General features: G+C 41.8%; 1 protein-coding gene across 3 annotated transcripts; it reads right to left on the minus strand.

Moving 5' to 3' along the window:
* Positions 1-928: 928 nt before the first annotated feature.
* LOC143160061 (uncharacterized) lies at positions 929-11,912 on the minus strand. Of its 3 annotated transcripts, XM_076337612.1 has the most exons (3): positions 11,777-11,912; positions 7,849-7,931; positions 929-3,417 (listed from the first exon to the last, which is right to left on the minus strand). In XM_076337612.1, exon 3 carries the CDS (start codon positions 3,306-3,308, stop codon positions 1,665-1,667), a length of 1,644 nt encoding a protein of 547 aa, XP_076193727.1. In that variant the 5' UTR covers positions 3,309-3,417; positions 7,849-7,931; positions 11,777-11,912; the 3' UTR covers positions 929-1,664. The 3 variants fall into 3 exon arrangements, with proteins under 3 accessions (XP_076193727.1, XP_076193729.1, XP_076193730.1); XM_076337614.1 differs by lacking the exon at positions 7,849-7,931; XM_076337615.1 differs by lacking the exon at positions 11,777-11,912 and having other exon boundaries at positions 7,849-8,412.
* Positions 11,913-15,100: the final 3,188 nt, after the last annotated feature.

The raw sequence follows: 15,100 nt of genomic DNA on the forward strand, positions 1-15,100 counted from the left end.
CTCCTTGTGCACCCCCAGCCTACTTGCTGGTGGGGTGCTGTGAGAAGCAGAAAAGGCCTTGACTCTGTGTAAGCACTGCTCAGCAATAACGAAAACATCCCTGTGTTAACAGTGTTTCCAGCACAAATCCGAAACATAAACCCATACGAGCTACTATGAAGAAAATTAACTCTACCTCAACCAAAACCAGCACAGAATGGTATTTGGTTGCCCAAACAAAATACATTACACTCGACAGCAACAGAAGTGACTGCAAACTGTAGATAGTTTAAATAATCTGTTTTAAGATAGGAAGCCTATGCCCAATGGTATATGCCTACATATCCTATGAAGGCATTTGGCATCAACTACTTCAGAATTAATAAAATCACATTACGTGACTTCCTCCCTCTATAGACTACTCAGACTAAGATTTCATTTGAAAAGCAGCTAAAAATACCCCCGGTTTTTCTCAAGTCTACTTTACAGGTAATAATCATTACCTGATTACAGGTAGGACTGAGCTTACAATTACGGTGAGTTTAAGATTAAAGTATGGTTAGTTCAAATTATGACTAGAATATTTTTCCTCCCCATAGGAGATGTTTCAAAGAGATGAAATGTACAAACAGCCTGAGAGAATTCTAGTTAGTGGCAGCTTTTCAGTATAGTTGGTCCTGGTAACCAAATATAAGTTTTTGGAAGGGGAAAGAGTCTGAAATGGCGTGCATCCACTTTCAGAACTTTTGAAGATAAATAAATAAAGCTAACTCAACCTGTGTGTTACTGTGGGTTTGGGTACTGGAAAGTAACCTGCACACTCCGTGATAGCTCTTGGCAGAAGTGCAGAAGTGGCACACATGCTGTCACGCCCCACCTGCAGGAAGGGGAGAGTGACTAAGATCCGCAAATCCCCTCGGTGTGGATTAAGGTGAAATAACACTCAAGGTCCAAAAACAAACTCCAACTTTAATGGCACAAACACTTCTATAAGCATCAACCCTCTATGTCTTAATATATAATACAAGCTAAGCGGCTTTGTGAGGAGTTGAGGTAGGCCTTGTATTACTTAACAACATCAAAAGCAGAGAGCGAGAAGGAGAAGGAGGAGAGAGAAAGAGAAAGAGAGAGAGAGATGGGAAGCAGGAGAGAAGTAGAGAGAGATAAAGAAATCACCAATCCTGGATCCAGCATCGGACCTGCCAACGGGGGGTGTCGGTGTGGAGAGTGCCCCAAGGAGGCTCACATGCGCCCCTATTTATTGGCTCCAGCCCAAGGTTTCTAGAGTCTTCTCTCACCCCAGCTCCAGGAGTGGTTGAGACATTAGTCAGTCAAGGAGAGTGACACCGGGCCCCTCCCCGTGGCTGGCTTCTGGAGCTTTCTCTTGGGGCATTGTCTGTGCTTACAGCACAGCCATGTGAGCCTCGTCCCTTACACCACCCCGTGGCTCAACCACTCCGAGGTCCTCTTCGATGGTGGTGATCTGGACATAGCGCAGAGAGAAAAAGATAGAAGAGAAGGAGTAGCGAATCAGGCACCTCATTACAGCAAACCCGATAGCTAGACCGATTAATAGTAACAAAAACATTACTAAGGCTTCTACTATCCAATCCCACCATCCCGTAAGTCCGAGGCTTTTGAGCAAAGTTGAAATCCATGAGGCTGGGTTCCAATTCCCCATCCAATCACTCGGTCTTGGCTGTGATTTCCTGCATCTTCTGACAGGCTTCCTCGATCGTGGTTGTAGCATTGTGTATGGTAACGCAGCATTCTCCAGCCGTATGGTTTAGTACTCCACACACACCTTGTTCTTTAACTAGCAGCATGTCCAAGGCTAAGCGGTTTTGCAAGGCCATCTTCGACACCTGCGGCACCTGTAAGTTCAATTCTCCAAAAGTGTGTGAGGTCCAATTACTTAAAACATGCATTTGCCAGGTTAAATTTTCTAACACAAACTGGTGTCTTTTAAGAGCTACATATGGGGTAAATATATTTTCTAACATCAGAGATGTTGTCATGCCCCAAGTATAATAGTCAGGTATTTGGACTCCATGCACTGCCCACTCAGGTGCAGATTGGGGTTTTTGAGTATCTTGTTTCTTTCGGTTGTACCCAGAATTAATAAAATCAAATGTTTTGGAAGGGCACATTGATGGAATCCCAATTGCACAGCGTAAACCTGCCATTTTGTGTACATGTAGGTGTGAATACATCTTCCCATTTGAACATGCCCAAAAGGTACCTTGAGGGGCTGGATATTTAGCAGTGGAGCATGTTGATGGGTCGTGAGATTCGGCTAGTTCGGCTTCCCCTTCCCATGCAAGATTCCACTTCGTTTCGTGGGTGAGTGTAACTCCACATTTTAACGCAGTTTCTTGATTGATAATGTTTCCATAACACATGGGATCTCCAGGCTTAAATCCTGGTACTGAGAAACCCCAACAAATGCACGTATCTCGGATAAAGGTTCGTAGTTCTGGTACATACCAGGTTTCTATTGGATCCCATGATAATGAATCACAGCTAATTGTTCGTGAGCAATTCATTAGAGGAGTATTCTCATAGGGTAGGGGATCTATTTCTCGCGTATCAACTATACTATCTGGGCTGGATAGGAAATGTTTAAAGGACCAAGCATATTCATAACGAGAACAATCATGGTGGGCGTAGCCACCCCATTTACTAGGAATTTGAATACACCAACTGGGGGAGAACGGGACATTATATTCGTGGTCTAGGGGTTCACCATGAGGCAGGGAGTCCCACCACCGCACCAGATTACAGGGGATCTCCACCTTTTGGGGACACCATGTCCAGTCCAGTCCAAGATTGCAAGGGACCTTCACTTCCTGGGGACAGAATGTCCAGTTCTTTCGGGCTGTGAAGGCAGCACTTGTAGTTCCCTTACAAAGTTGTTGCTTCCAACAGGTAGCATTCCACATGGCTCTCCAGGTCCTGTTAATTGGAAATAGGTAGGCCACTGGAGAGGGTGTATACCAAGTTGTCCCGCTATATTCTTGGAATGGGAATGGATCTGCTCCCCACAAACATTTTCCTTTTCCGTGTGGATTTTGGATGCACTTTTGGCTTAGTATCTCTAGCTTTGAATTTAGAATTCGTGAAAAATTTAACCAGATAATGGCAAATTTAAATCCCGCTGATGCAGATGTGGGGAGGTCCACACAAAGACCTTGGTCTGTTCGATTCCAGATTCGGGTAAAGCCAGTAATCAACGCCCATGCCAAGTTAGGTTGGTTATTCAAACTCCCAGCTGGTTGAAACAAGATTGTACATTCACAAAGTAAGAATATAAACTTCTCCCACACCATCTCTCTCTAGTAAAGAAACAGAGCAAGCTTAGTAAAATCAGACAAACAATGCAAAGAATGACCCACTCAACAACCGAAAGCTTAAGTCCCACGGTGGGCTTCTGACAACCTGCAAAATATATTCACAAAGACGAACAATGATTAACAGGACAGGACAATCCATCGGGTATGGATTCGGTGACCCTTCCCATGTGTGTCGGTGGCCACCCAGGTATAGAGATTTGGCGGCTTTTTTAAAGTTAAAGGCACCGCTCCCACCGTCGGTAGGTCCACCAGAACAGGTTGTCCCAGATAATGGAGCGGATTCACCGTGTCTTTAGCCTCCCTTTTTCCAGGGAGTATGGACGGAGGCTTGGGGCAGAATGCGGTGAGTCGTGGGTACCCGTTAATTCCCCAGCGGCTATTAACTTTATATACTGCATCTGATAGTCGCTGTGCCCACCCAGGTTCGTGCGGTTTCAGAGCTCGCTTTAAGAGTCCGTTGGTGCGCTCGACAATGCCGTTTGCCTGGGGGTAGTATTGGGTGTGGAAAATCCACTGTATTCCTTCACTTTGTGCCCACTCTTGAACCACCCCAGCAGTAAAGTGGCTTCCATTATCCGACTGGATTGATTGGAGTTTAGGTAGATAACTGAACCATGACTTTAAACCTTTTACAGTATTATCTTCCGTCGACCGTCGTACTGCTTCTGCTTGGGTCAATCCCGACACCACTTCAACTCCTACTAGTACATATTGTTTTCCTTCAGAGATCCGAAATGGACTAATGTAGTCCACCTGCCAAGTGTCCCACAACCCTTTATTATCTCTTATGTGCAGAGGTGGGTCCTTAAGGGGGTTGTGCTCCCCTAATCGGGTGCGACATAAGCTACACATGGAAATAATAGTGTTACACAGCTCTCTGGTTACAGACCACCCTCTGCTAATTGCTTCCCTAAATAGATCTTTACTTCCCAAATGGCCTTGTTTTACATGTAACCATTCCAACAGGTGTTCCCATTTTTCCCCCTCGCCTTCTACGGCCATTCCTGCTAAACGGGTTAATGAGTCCACCTGATTATTCAGAAGGTGAGCTGGGTGATTCCCAGCTTGGTGTGCGGCAACCCACCCTACTAGAAAGGGTTTCTGCTTGGCGATATTTAGGATTTCTTCCCATTTTTCTTGTTGCCACACTGGTACCCGATTGACCTCCCATTGATTCTGTTCCCAAAATGGGAGCCATTCAGTGCATCCCTTGAATACAGCATATGAGTCTGTGTAAATAAACACTGGTTCTTTAGTCTCAGCCTCTTTAACAACCACGCTCCACACAGCTACCAATTCTCCCACTTGAGCACTTCCCTCCCCTTCTGTTACGATTCGGTTCCCGGAATCAACATGCAGGGCTACCGCGCGGTATTTCCACGTCATTCCCTCTCTCCTGGAGGACGCATCAGTGAACCACACGTTTTTCTGGTGGGGGTCGAATGGAGGGGCAGGTTTTATATAAGAGGGGGGTGGTCCCTGGTTTGGTTGGTTGTCAGGAGGTTCTTGTATTTGGAGCATTTTAGGTGCTCCCTCCTTTATCTGGTGCATATGGCAGTAATGATCTAATTGTGCATACCACTTTCTTATTGTTTCTCATTGTGCAACCCCCGCAGGGGGTGGGGTTCCGGCCAGTACCAGCTTCAAGACCTTAAAGGGTCCTTGAAGAATGATTGGTTGTTGCCATATGATTTTTTCAGCTTCCTGTAGGGCTAAACTCACCACAAAGAGGCCCTTCTCCCAAACTGAGCAACGCTTTTCTGCATCTTTGAAGCTGCGCGAGTAAAACCCAATGGGACGGGTCGGACCCTCCGGTCCGCGCTGCCACATATGTATAGATAGTCCATGGATTGCGAAACCCCATTCAATATAAAGCAGGTCTGTTGGGTGTATGGGCCCCAAGGTCTGATATACCCCAGCCTCAAAGATTAACAACTTTAAGGCTTCTTCATGGATGGGGGTCCAGTCCCAGGTGGCCCTCTTGCGAGTTAAATCATAAAGGGGGCGGGCTATGATGGAGAAGTCAGGGATATGCTTTCTCCAAAATACCAATAAGCCTAGGGCACGTTGCAGCTCCTTTTTATTTCCCGGCATCCGTACTTGTTCAAGGGTAGTTAAGATTTCAGGAGGAATACACACTGTTCCTCCCTTCCACCAAATACCTAGCAACTTTACCTCGGAAGATGGGAGTTGTACCTTTTCCACCGGAATCTGAAGCCCCAAATTTTCTAGGTGAGTAATTATCTTAGTTTGGGTTTGTCCCACTGCCGTGGCATCAGAGCCGCCAATCAATACATCGTCGATATATTGACATATTTTGACCCCCTCTCTGGGAGTGACTCGGGCAAGCTCTTGTGCCAGTGCGAAGTGTGCAATGGTCGGCGAATGGCGATATCCTTGGGGGAGGCATGTGAAGGTGAATTGCACACCTTCCCACGTAAAGGTGAAGCGATCTCTGTCTGCTTCCTGTAAGGGGACCATAAAAACCATATCTTTCACGTCAATGGTTACTAAAATTTGGTGGGCTTGCTCCTGTATAGTTGCGATTAATTCGGCCATGTTAGGCACTGTGGCTGTCAAGGGGCCCGTGTTGGCATTTAAACGCCGATAATCAATTGTCAATCGCCATTTTCCATTGGGTTTACAGACTGGCCATACCGGGGAGTTATAAGGTGAGTAAGTGGGGATGATTATCCCTTGTTCTCGCAGTTTGACTATCACAGGAGTTATTCCCTTCCTTGCTCCTAATGGTAGGGCATAGTGTTTTACATTAACAATTTTGGAGGGGGGGAGCGCAGGAGCCGACTGTAAAAGTCTTATGAGAGCTGCAGGGAGTCCAAATTTCCACTCCCTCCCCTTTGAGTCTACCCAAGCTCGCCCCTTCAATACATGAAGTCCCAAAATATTCATAGGCAATACGCCCAGGTCAATCAAATCCTTTTCGGGGGCGGTAGGAGCCTTAGAGGCAATCATTGCCCCATCGTCAAATTGGGGTTCTGCCCTCATGTTCCCCCAAGTGGGCTGTTCAAATCTGGGGGGCATTTTCTTTTTGTCTTTCCAGACTCGGATGAGTTTTTCTAAGGCCATAGTGGGCATACCATCCATTATGTCCTGGGGAATCCCCTTTTCGATTCCCTCGGCCCACAATAGGTTTCTCTTTGCCCCCAACGTTTGTGCAGGGGGCGGGGGGTCCATTCTCCTGCTGTTCCGCTCTCCGTACTGCAGTATTCGATTTGGTGGCTCCCCCGTGATTCCCATCCTCCTACCATAATTTATTAACTCTTGGGCTACTTCGCCCCAAGTCATGGGCCCTCCTCGGGCTCATCTCCCTCCTTGTGGGGCTAGTGCGTCCCGCAAGTGGTCTTGCAATTGCACTGCATATAGTTTCAAGGAATCAGGTAAACCTCAGATTAGGGGGGTCATTCTGTCGGGGTTAGCGGTTGTTGAGGGACTAAACGCCTATCATGCATTAATTGAAGACAAGCAGCCTTTTGCAGACACTCGATCAAGTGGTTTGTGGTCAGGGTTTCAATACACACAGGATCTCCCCTTTCCAAGGGGTCTAGACCCCCTGCCCAATAGGCAGCTCGCTGAGTTAATGACCACAGCTCCCTGGGGTCATCGGTAGTTAGGAAAACCCCTGGCCCCCAGTACCCCTGGGCCTCATCTTCTGACAACAGGATTCGGTCACCACCGGTTAGCGATACCCTCCATACATATTCCGTTTCAGTTTCTTGAGCCAATCTAGTGTATTTCTCTTGGATTTTTGACATTTCGGCCGCCGAGTACAGCACCATTCGGGTGGTGATTTGCGGAGCTCCCCCACCTTGGCCGTCATCAGTGGTCTCCATTTTAATCACTGGCCTCATCACCACTTCCCCATTCTCAGGGCAAAATATTTCTCGCTTGATTTCTAGCTCTTCACTTGGGTACAAAGGTCTTAGGCTTTGCTTTTCAGCCATCTGTGCCAAGCTTGTAAATCCTGGCACACTATCCGGAACAGAAACAAGATCTGTCCAGTCGGGAGATTTTTGTCCCCCTTCCTCTAATTCGGACTGTAAAATTTTTTCTCGGTCCAGTGCATCTGACAGGGCCGCGTGGAGTCGCTGAGTAGCGTTACGTTCAGCGGCTAGTAGACCCTGCAGGGTTTTTATTTGTTCTTGTAAAGATTCAACCATTTCATTGTGGGTTCGCTTAACCAGGTGCCTCTCCTGGGCTGCCACTAGTGCTGCTCCCAACACAGCACACACCGTGGCTTTCCCTTTTCCCGGTCGAGCCTTTTGTTCTTTCATGAGGGTTGTGATTTTGTCCGCTACAGCTTTTGGGTCGTGCCAACTAATATAGGCCCATGCCATTCCTGGTGGGGAAGGGCATGCCTTATATTCCTTTAACTTTTCAACCACAGGGAGGCAGTCAAGCACCGGCATTTCCCGGGCAGCCATGGCTTGCCACTGCTCGTACCTCTCCCGGCTTAGAGCTGAGAGGTCACTTCCCGGCTCTCCCCGCCCGCACTCACCGGGTGGAGAGTCGGTATCCCTTAGGACCTTCCAACACTGAGGGGATCCTGTCCGTGACGCCAATTAATATGTCACGCCCCACCTGCGGGAAGGGGAGAGTGACTAAGATCTGCAAATCCCCTCGGTGTGGATTAAGGTGAAATAACACTCAAGGTCCAAAAACAAACTCCAACTTTAATGGCACCAACACTTCTATAAGCATCAACCCTCTATGTCTTAATATATAATACAAGCTAAGCGGCTTTGTGAGGAGTTGAGGTAGGCCTTGTATTACTTAACAACATCAAAAGCAGAGAGCGAGAAGGAGAAGGAGGAGAGAGAAAGAGAAAGAGAGAGAGAGATGGGAAGCAGGAGAGAGGTAGAGAGAGATAAAGAAATCACCAATCCTGGATCCAGCGTCGGACCTGCCAATGGGGGGTGTCGGTGTGGAGAGTACCCCAAGGAGGCTCACGTGCGCCCCTATTTATTGGCTCCAGCCCAAGGTTTCTAGAGTCTTCTCTCACCCCAGCTCCAGGAGTGGTTGAGACATTAGTCAGTCAAGGAGAGTGACACCGGGCCCCTCCCCGTGGCTGGCTTCTGGAGCTTTCTCTTGGGGCATTGTCTGTGCTCACAGCACAGCCATGTGAGCCTCGTCCCTTACACATGCATACGATCCCACAAGTACGTTTATGATTGCTTTTCCTCAGGGAGGTGGAAAACAAGACGAGACAAATCAGACATTGGAGAGTTGAGCAGAACAGACACTAATTAAACTGGATATCAACAGCACTATCAAACCTGTACCTTCCATACAATTGCTCCAAATACCCTTCTGATTTTGAAGATAAGTGTGTCATACTTTGATCGGGCTATTAACACAGCTAAGGGTGTTCATGACACCAGAAACTACATGTATTTTCTTTTCCAGAGTACCAGATATTTGTTAGAAGTCAATAGTCTTAATTAGTTGGCAAGCTATGTTTCATTTCACATTTAACAACCTATAACAAGCTTTACATCTTACGTACATGGGATTCCCTCTCTTGCCAGACCACAGTAATAGAAAGAACAAGGGACTGGTTATCAAAACCATGAGGCTTATCCCAACCTCATTTGATTTGAGAGCAAGTCTTCTGCAGTCATGTAAAAACACAGCTAGAAGATCCATTCAGTCCCAACATTTGACTAAAGATGACGTTGTAGAAGAGGAAAAAATAGCCTCAGAAGTATTTGCCATTTCAAACTGCAGAGAATTCTTCCTAGCACATTTAGTTGTGTGTCTGTTCAGAAGTATCTGGTGCCAACCTGTCTTTTTCAGTGGAATTTCCTTTATGAGAGGAAAAAAAAAACAAAAACCCCAGATCGTCTGCCCTTTGAGGCATTAAAGAACATCCACAGCCAGACAAAGCCATCTCTTTTCACATTCTTTTTGAATGTCCCTTATTGTATCCAGAGAGTAGGTGCATACTCAACCAGCAGAAGCCCTGAAGCACAGAATTAATTAAAGCTACACACCCAGAGTAAACACGCAGTGATCAAGAATCATTCCACTCCCATAATGGGAATACCAGAAAACCTTTGCGCTGTATGCTCTAATTTATAGCTCTAGTATTACCCTTAAAACATATTATGCAGTCTCTTTCCAGGATTTATCAATCTTGAAATATCACTCTCTGATTTAAAGACAATTCAGAATCCTTACTCCCTTCACGGTTAGACACCTTCTTCTAAAGGTCTTGGTGAAGAAACTATTTAATCCTATGTCAAAATATAGGATTAAATAGTGATATAGCATATAATTTTGAAAATAATTATTTTCAAAGCACAGAGGAAGAAGAAGAAAAGATATTTGCAGGTGGGTAAAAAAAGAAATCATACTACTTAAACGGAATAGGTTAAGCAAACCAAACTTTTAAAATCTCTTCATATACCTCAGTCCTTTCACCTTGTCATCCTTCTCTATACTGCATTTTCGTTAGTGTTTTTTTTTTAAACTGTGAAATTCTCCTCAATTATGTTAAAAAGGGGATAAGGTTACAGAGCAGGCCTAATGAACCAAGAAAGATCATTTAAAACATTGAACCATGGCATCCCTGAAATAGTCCGATTATTATTTTTCAGTGTGTACAGCAGAGTTTTTAAAAAATGACTAAGGTCAAAGTCAGGTTTCATGAAAGCCTCAGCTGCAGCTGAAATCTGAAGTGCCTCACCAGAAATTATTAAAGCTACCTAAAAATCATCCATTTCCACACAGAACAGTTACAGAAGAGAAAACAGAGTATTATTAAGGGGGAACTTGCATTTTCTTTCCCTCACCCAGAAGCCAACCACAAACACCTGTCTTATAAATTCTATGTGTGTAACTGCAACTTCAGCATAACTGCATTTAAGGAAAAGTCTATCACAGTCCTAGATGCTAGATTGCAAAAACAGGTGCATTTCAACTCTTATAAACAAAACAATATGCAAAGGCTACTGACTTTGCTGCTGTACGTATAGCTCTGTCATACACATTATATGCACACTCATTTTCCTGGCATTATGTTTGACAGAACAAAAATAGCTGTAGTTGACTTGATGACTTTTCTTAACAGGAACTTCAGTTCCATTCAAAAACTTGTAGTCAGTCTCCTGGAACAAAAATCAAGACAAAAACTAATGGAAAGGTAACTATCTATGTAGCTTATTGTCACAGAGGCAATAACGGTGTAGCTTGAAGGCTAAGATATAAACCATTTTGCTCTTTCCATATAGATAAGAGGTATTTTCCTCTTGCTTTTTTGGCAGAAAGTTATGACTGCTGTCACGGGGGAGAGGACATGGCAGCAAGAAGCTCACCAGGTATTTTGATAAGATTTGCACTCTTGTAAAATAGATCTTTGTGTCAGTGGGTCATTTATGTCTTCTGCATAGGACAACTCTGTATCTATTCCTTTTTTCCAGCCAACCAGCTAGTCTGCAGAGACAAATGTAAATTTGGGGTGAGGGAGGAAATCAGCCAGGACCCAACTACAATAGTTATTTCAGAGCAGACATATCCAGAGGACGTCACTGTAACTCATCCTGAGCTCAGATGAGAATCTCACGCAGGGGAGTGTACATAGCTAACAACATCTACCAATTCCAATCTTTAATATGCTTACCTAATGAAAATGTTATTTCTTTAAAAAGTCATTTTTCAAGTTTGGCAGCTTCTATGGTTTTAGTATTGAGCAATTCTGTTAAACACGTTCAGTGATATTAGCATAATTGCTAGCTATAGTAATTATAGCTAGCAATAGCTATAGCCCCTTTCCTGCAAACAGCTGCAGATAAAAATACTTCAGGTATTTGAACAGCCTACTCAAACCCACATGGGTCAAGTTATTCACATTGGTCAGTAATGTTAGGACTAAGATGCGTGTTTCTCCAAGATTATAGTCCATGCATCTAGGCATGATGGATACAGGAGTTTCACAATTTAAATATATCATAGAAATTTAATAATGGCCTAAAGCACTTTTTCTACTGTAATAAAAATTCACTGAGTCTCAGTTGCAAAATTTTTAATACTGAAATAAGCGTTCCCTATTACCTGCCTAAACAATTGTATTTTCCAAAGTGAAATACATAAATATTTATTTTATTGAATGAGATCATTTATGACAACTATCTGAGGAAAGAAAACATAAATGCTTTATCTACTACTTCATTTTCTATGAAACTCTAACCTATGAAACTCTAACCTATAAAACATGAGCTGTCGTTGTTGTGCTGGGGCTGAGTAGTAAAGACAACTGTTCCAAGGTCACAGAGTACCTAAGGATCTGTCTATAACGCCCAATTTGTTAACGCATTCATTTAATAAATAAATAAATAAATAAATATGTCTTCACACTAGGAAGGCGCTTTGACCCAGAGGATGAGAAATTAAAATAAAAGCTAACAGATCTTTATTTGTATGGTTACCTTGAATCCACTTGTGAGCTTCAGTAAATTTTCCTCCTGAAGATGAGTTTCTCCACACAAAGTAACAGAGCAACAGCATTAATTTTACTTTGTACAGTTCCTGATATCCACTGAAATCACCCGAACTGAAGTCCTCAGAAAGCATAACGACCATTATGTTCACTTGTTAGCATCAAAGAAAGCAATAGCTGAAATGAGGCCAAGAAGGAACACCCTGCACAGTTCATGATTTACTATCAGTTAATTATAAATCTCTCTTATAATATCTTCTTGCCCAAGAAAGGCAGTCTTCTGTATCGTCTCAACCACTTGCAGTCTATTATCATGTCAAAAATAAACTGGAAAAGAAAAACTGTTAAATAAACCATAGAATTTTTTTAAGCCTGTGAACTTAAAGGGAAATTCAGTTATCGCAAATGAAATTATTTTTTCCTATAAAAAGTTATTCTGATTCCAGAGTTGTGTTATATCAGATGATGAAAAAAACAGAAGAGCAGTCTCTCTGATGCTACAAGAAATAATTACTATATTTCCTGTAGTCTATTCTTCATTGTACTATTTATATGCTGGACATTGGTTTTGTGTTAATTTAGAGAACAACATTACTGATTTTTTTTCTTCTAGACTTTCTCACGGTTCTCATGGTCTTTTAGCTGGTCTAATGAATTTGTTATGATTGTCACTAAGAATGAACAAGGATGATGGCAGTTAATTAATGAAGTACTCTGTGCAAAGAAACTAGCCCTTTTTTATGATTGTTTCGAATTAATTTTCATTTCTTACCATTGTTATTAGTAAAAACATGAATTCTCTCTTTACGTAACGCAGCCTAACATCATCAGAAGGAGGTTTTTTTGTCTTTAAATCATACCCAGAGCCATTTTACATTTGAATTGGGTTTGTATTTATAACATACACCAGAGATCATAATTCTGCACAGATTTTGTAGGGGAGTCTTTGTTAAACCAAAGTTACTGTCCATGACTAATCTTGATGGAATATTTTCTAGACTACTGCAGTCTGGAAATACATATGCACACACATATACATGCACACACACGTACTTATGTGAAAATAGTTTATAAAAATAATCAGCATGTGTACTTTCTTATCTGACAATACCTGTAACTTCAGAACTAAAGGAATCGAGTTTTATATGTCAAGCCCTAAGTCTATAAGCTGCAACTAGTCTGGAATGATACTGCATAAGTATCAATCATTTGGTTATTTACATAATTTTTAAAAAATTACATGTGTTTATTTACATAATTTAAAAAAATTATCAACTCTCATACAATTGATACAGATTTTTCTTTGAAGAACTTGAAGTGCTTAATTTTTATCAAACGAAGATAGGGTTTTTTTGCAGTAATATCCATCAAATACTATTAACACATTTTTATAAAAGCTTTTGACATCTCAATTACAGAACAAAAGCAACACAATTTAACTGAAAAATGTTATTCCTCTAACAAACATCCTTCCAATCCTGTGAAAGATTTGAGATATGTAAACACAATGAAAAAGAATGTTTGTGTATTTCCCCAAACTGGACTTTGAAAGGAGAATAAGTCTCCCTTTGATTCCAGAAGGCCAAAAAATAAATACTGATTTTATGCTTCAGTTTTACTTTTTAAGATAAAATTGATCTTACAATTTCTATAATAACCATTTTCAAGGAATGGAAAATAAGTGTCTGTTTTTCTTGCAAAATAAGTCTTAAGAATTGTATCATTTTCATTTTTTTTCATGAGTTCAAAGAATTGGTTGAATCATAATGAAAAGGTTTTGTCATCTTAATGAAATAGAAAGCAGATAGAGCAGATGGCAGGATTTAACTTTCACTTGTCAAGTAAGGTGGGGAAATACAGAGGATTTCATTTGGAATCTGGATCTGTGAAAATAGTTTTCCATAAGAGACAGTCTGTGTTGTGTGTGGCGTATACAGATGAGAACTGATTTCCTTCCAGCATGTACTTTTGTACACACACACTTGCAGTTCCTCATTGCAAACCTTCTGCAACACCAGACAAGCAAAGTCAAATTCTGGAAAAAACCCTGAGACATTTTATCTACAACTGAACTATAGGGGATTTAACCAAATAGGTTCAGTTGTCATTGTTGACTTGACTGTCAAATAAAAGGAGGGTTATTTGGTGAAGTAAGTTGACTTTGCCAAAAGCAAGAGCAGAGAATGGACATCAGATAGGGGTTCACTGTTTGTTTTTAACTGACATTGCTGCTCATAAGGATAGATTCTAAATAGCATTGTTGTTTCATAAACTGCCTAATGAAAAAGCAAAAATATTACCCTATCTTCTGATATAGAATCCAGTCCAAATATTACATGTGCTTCCAAAAAGAGATTAAGCAGAAAATATAGATTTGGGCTCTGATCAGTTTCTTTTTATTTAATCACACACTAGACAAAGGAAGAAGGTGGATTAGAAATCACAAACCATATGTAGTAGCAGTAGTACTCAACAGAGTAACTTCAGCCGTGTTAAGCCCCAATCATATATTCTAATTTAGCCCTTTGAAGCTTGAACAAAAGTAATATGTAATCAAGGTTTTACAAAGCTAAGTTAGGTAATACGTTAGCATGTAGTGATATACATCTTAAATACTTATCTAACAGGTTTTAAAAGTATTTGAGGTATTGTCTACAAGGACAAAGTACAGCAGTTTTGCTACAGAATAGCAGATAGGAAATAAGCAATTGTAAAAATAAAATCTTTATAGGATTTCAATTTACTGAGTAATTTTTCCCATATATTGGGAATTAGTGTAACTGAAGTTAAGAGTTATTCTACCTGAAATAGCTTTTCAAGAATCTGGAGCTGATGCTACTTTTCTGTACAGGTTATTTAGCTACTACAAGTACTTAGAAGCTTTAAGAAGATGAGAATAGAGAGCTCACACTATTCTGGATAATAATTCTTTTTTAAACAGAACACAAGTTGATTTTTTTCTGTCCAGCTTTCATTCTTTGTCGTTATGAATCTTAGCACTGTTTGGTATCATCTCCAGCTGTGAAGGAAGAAATGAAAAGACAACAACTCCATGCCATTCAGAATTTTTCTGAACGGTGGCTTTTCTCCTGACAGGATATTTGACCTTGCTTCTAATCTCTGATATTCTGGCAGACAGTAAATGGGTATTCTGTTTACAGAAAAGTAATGCAGAAAGAAACACGAGGAAAATTAATACATTTATTAGGCACACTTTAGTTTCTGATATCAGAAATATGAACTTTTTTCCAAAGCATATTAAAGTTTACTTTCTGAGAACAATGTTTGTTGGGTTTTTTTGTTTGTGGGTTTT

This window comes from Aptenodytes patagonicus, chromosome 4 (genome assembly GCF_965638725.1).
Source record: "Aptenodytes patagonicus chromosome 4, bAptPat1.pri.cur, whole genome shotgun sequence".
In the NCBI taxonomy this organism is placed as follows: Eukaryota; Metazoa; Chordata; class Aves; order Sphenisciformes; family Spheniscidae; genus Aptenodytes; species Aptenodytes patagonicus.

Coding starts and splice junctions, on each gene's coding strand:
- LOC143160061 (XM_076337614.1), bottom strand. CDS start 3,308: ATGGTGTGGGAGAAGTTTATATTCTTACTTTGTGAATGTACAATCTTG.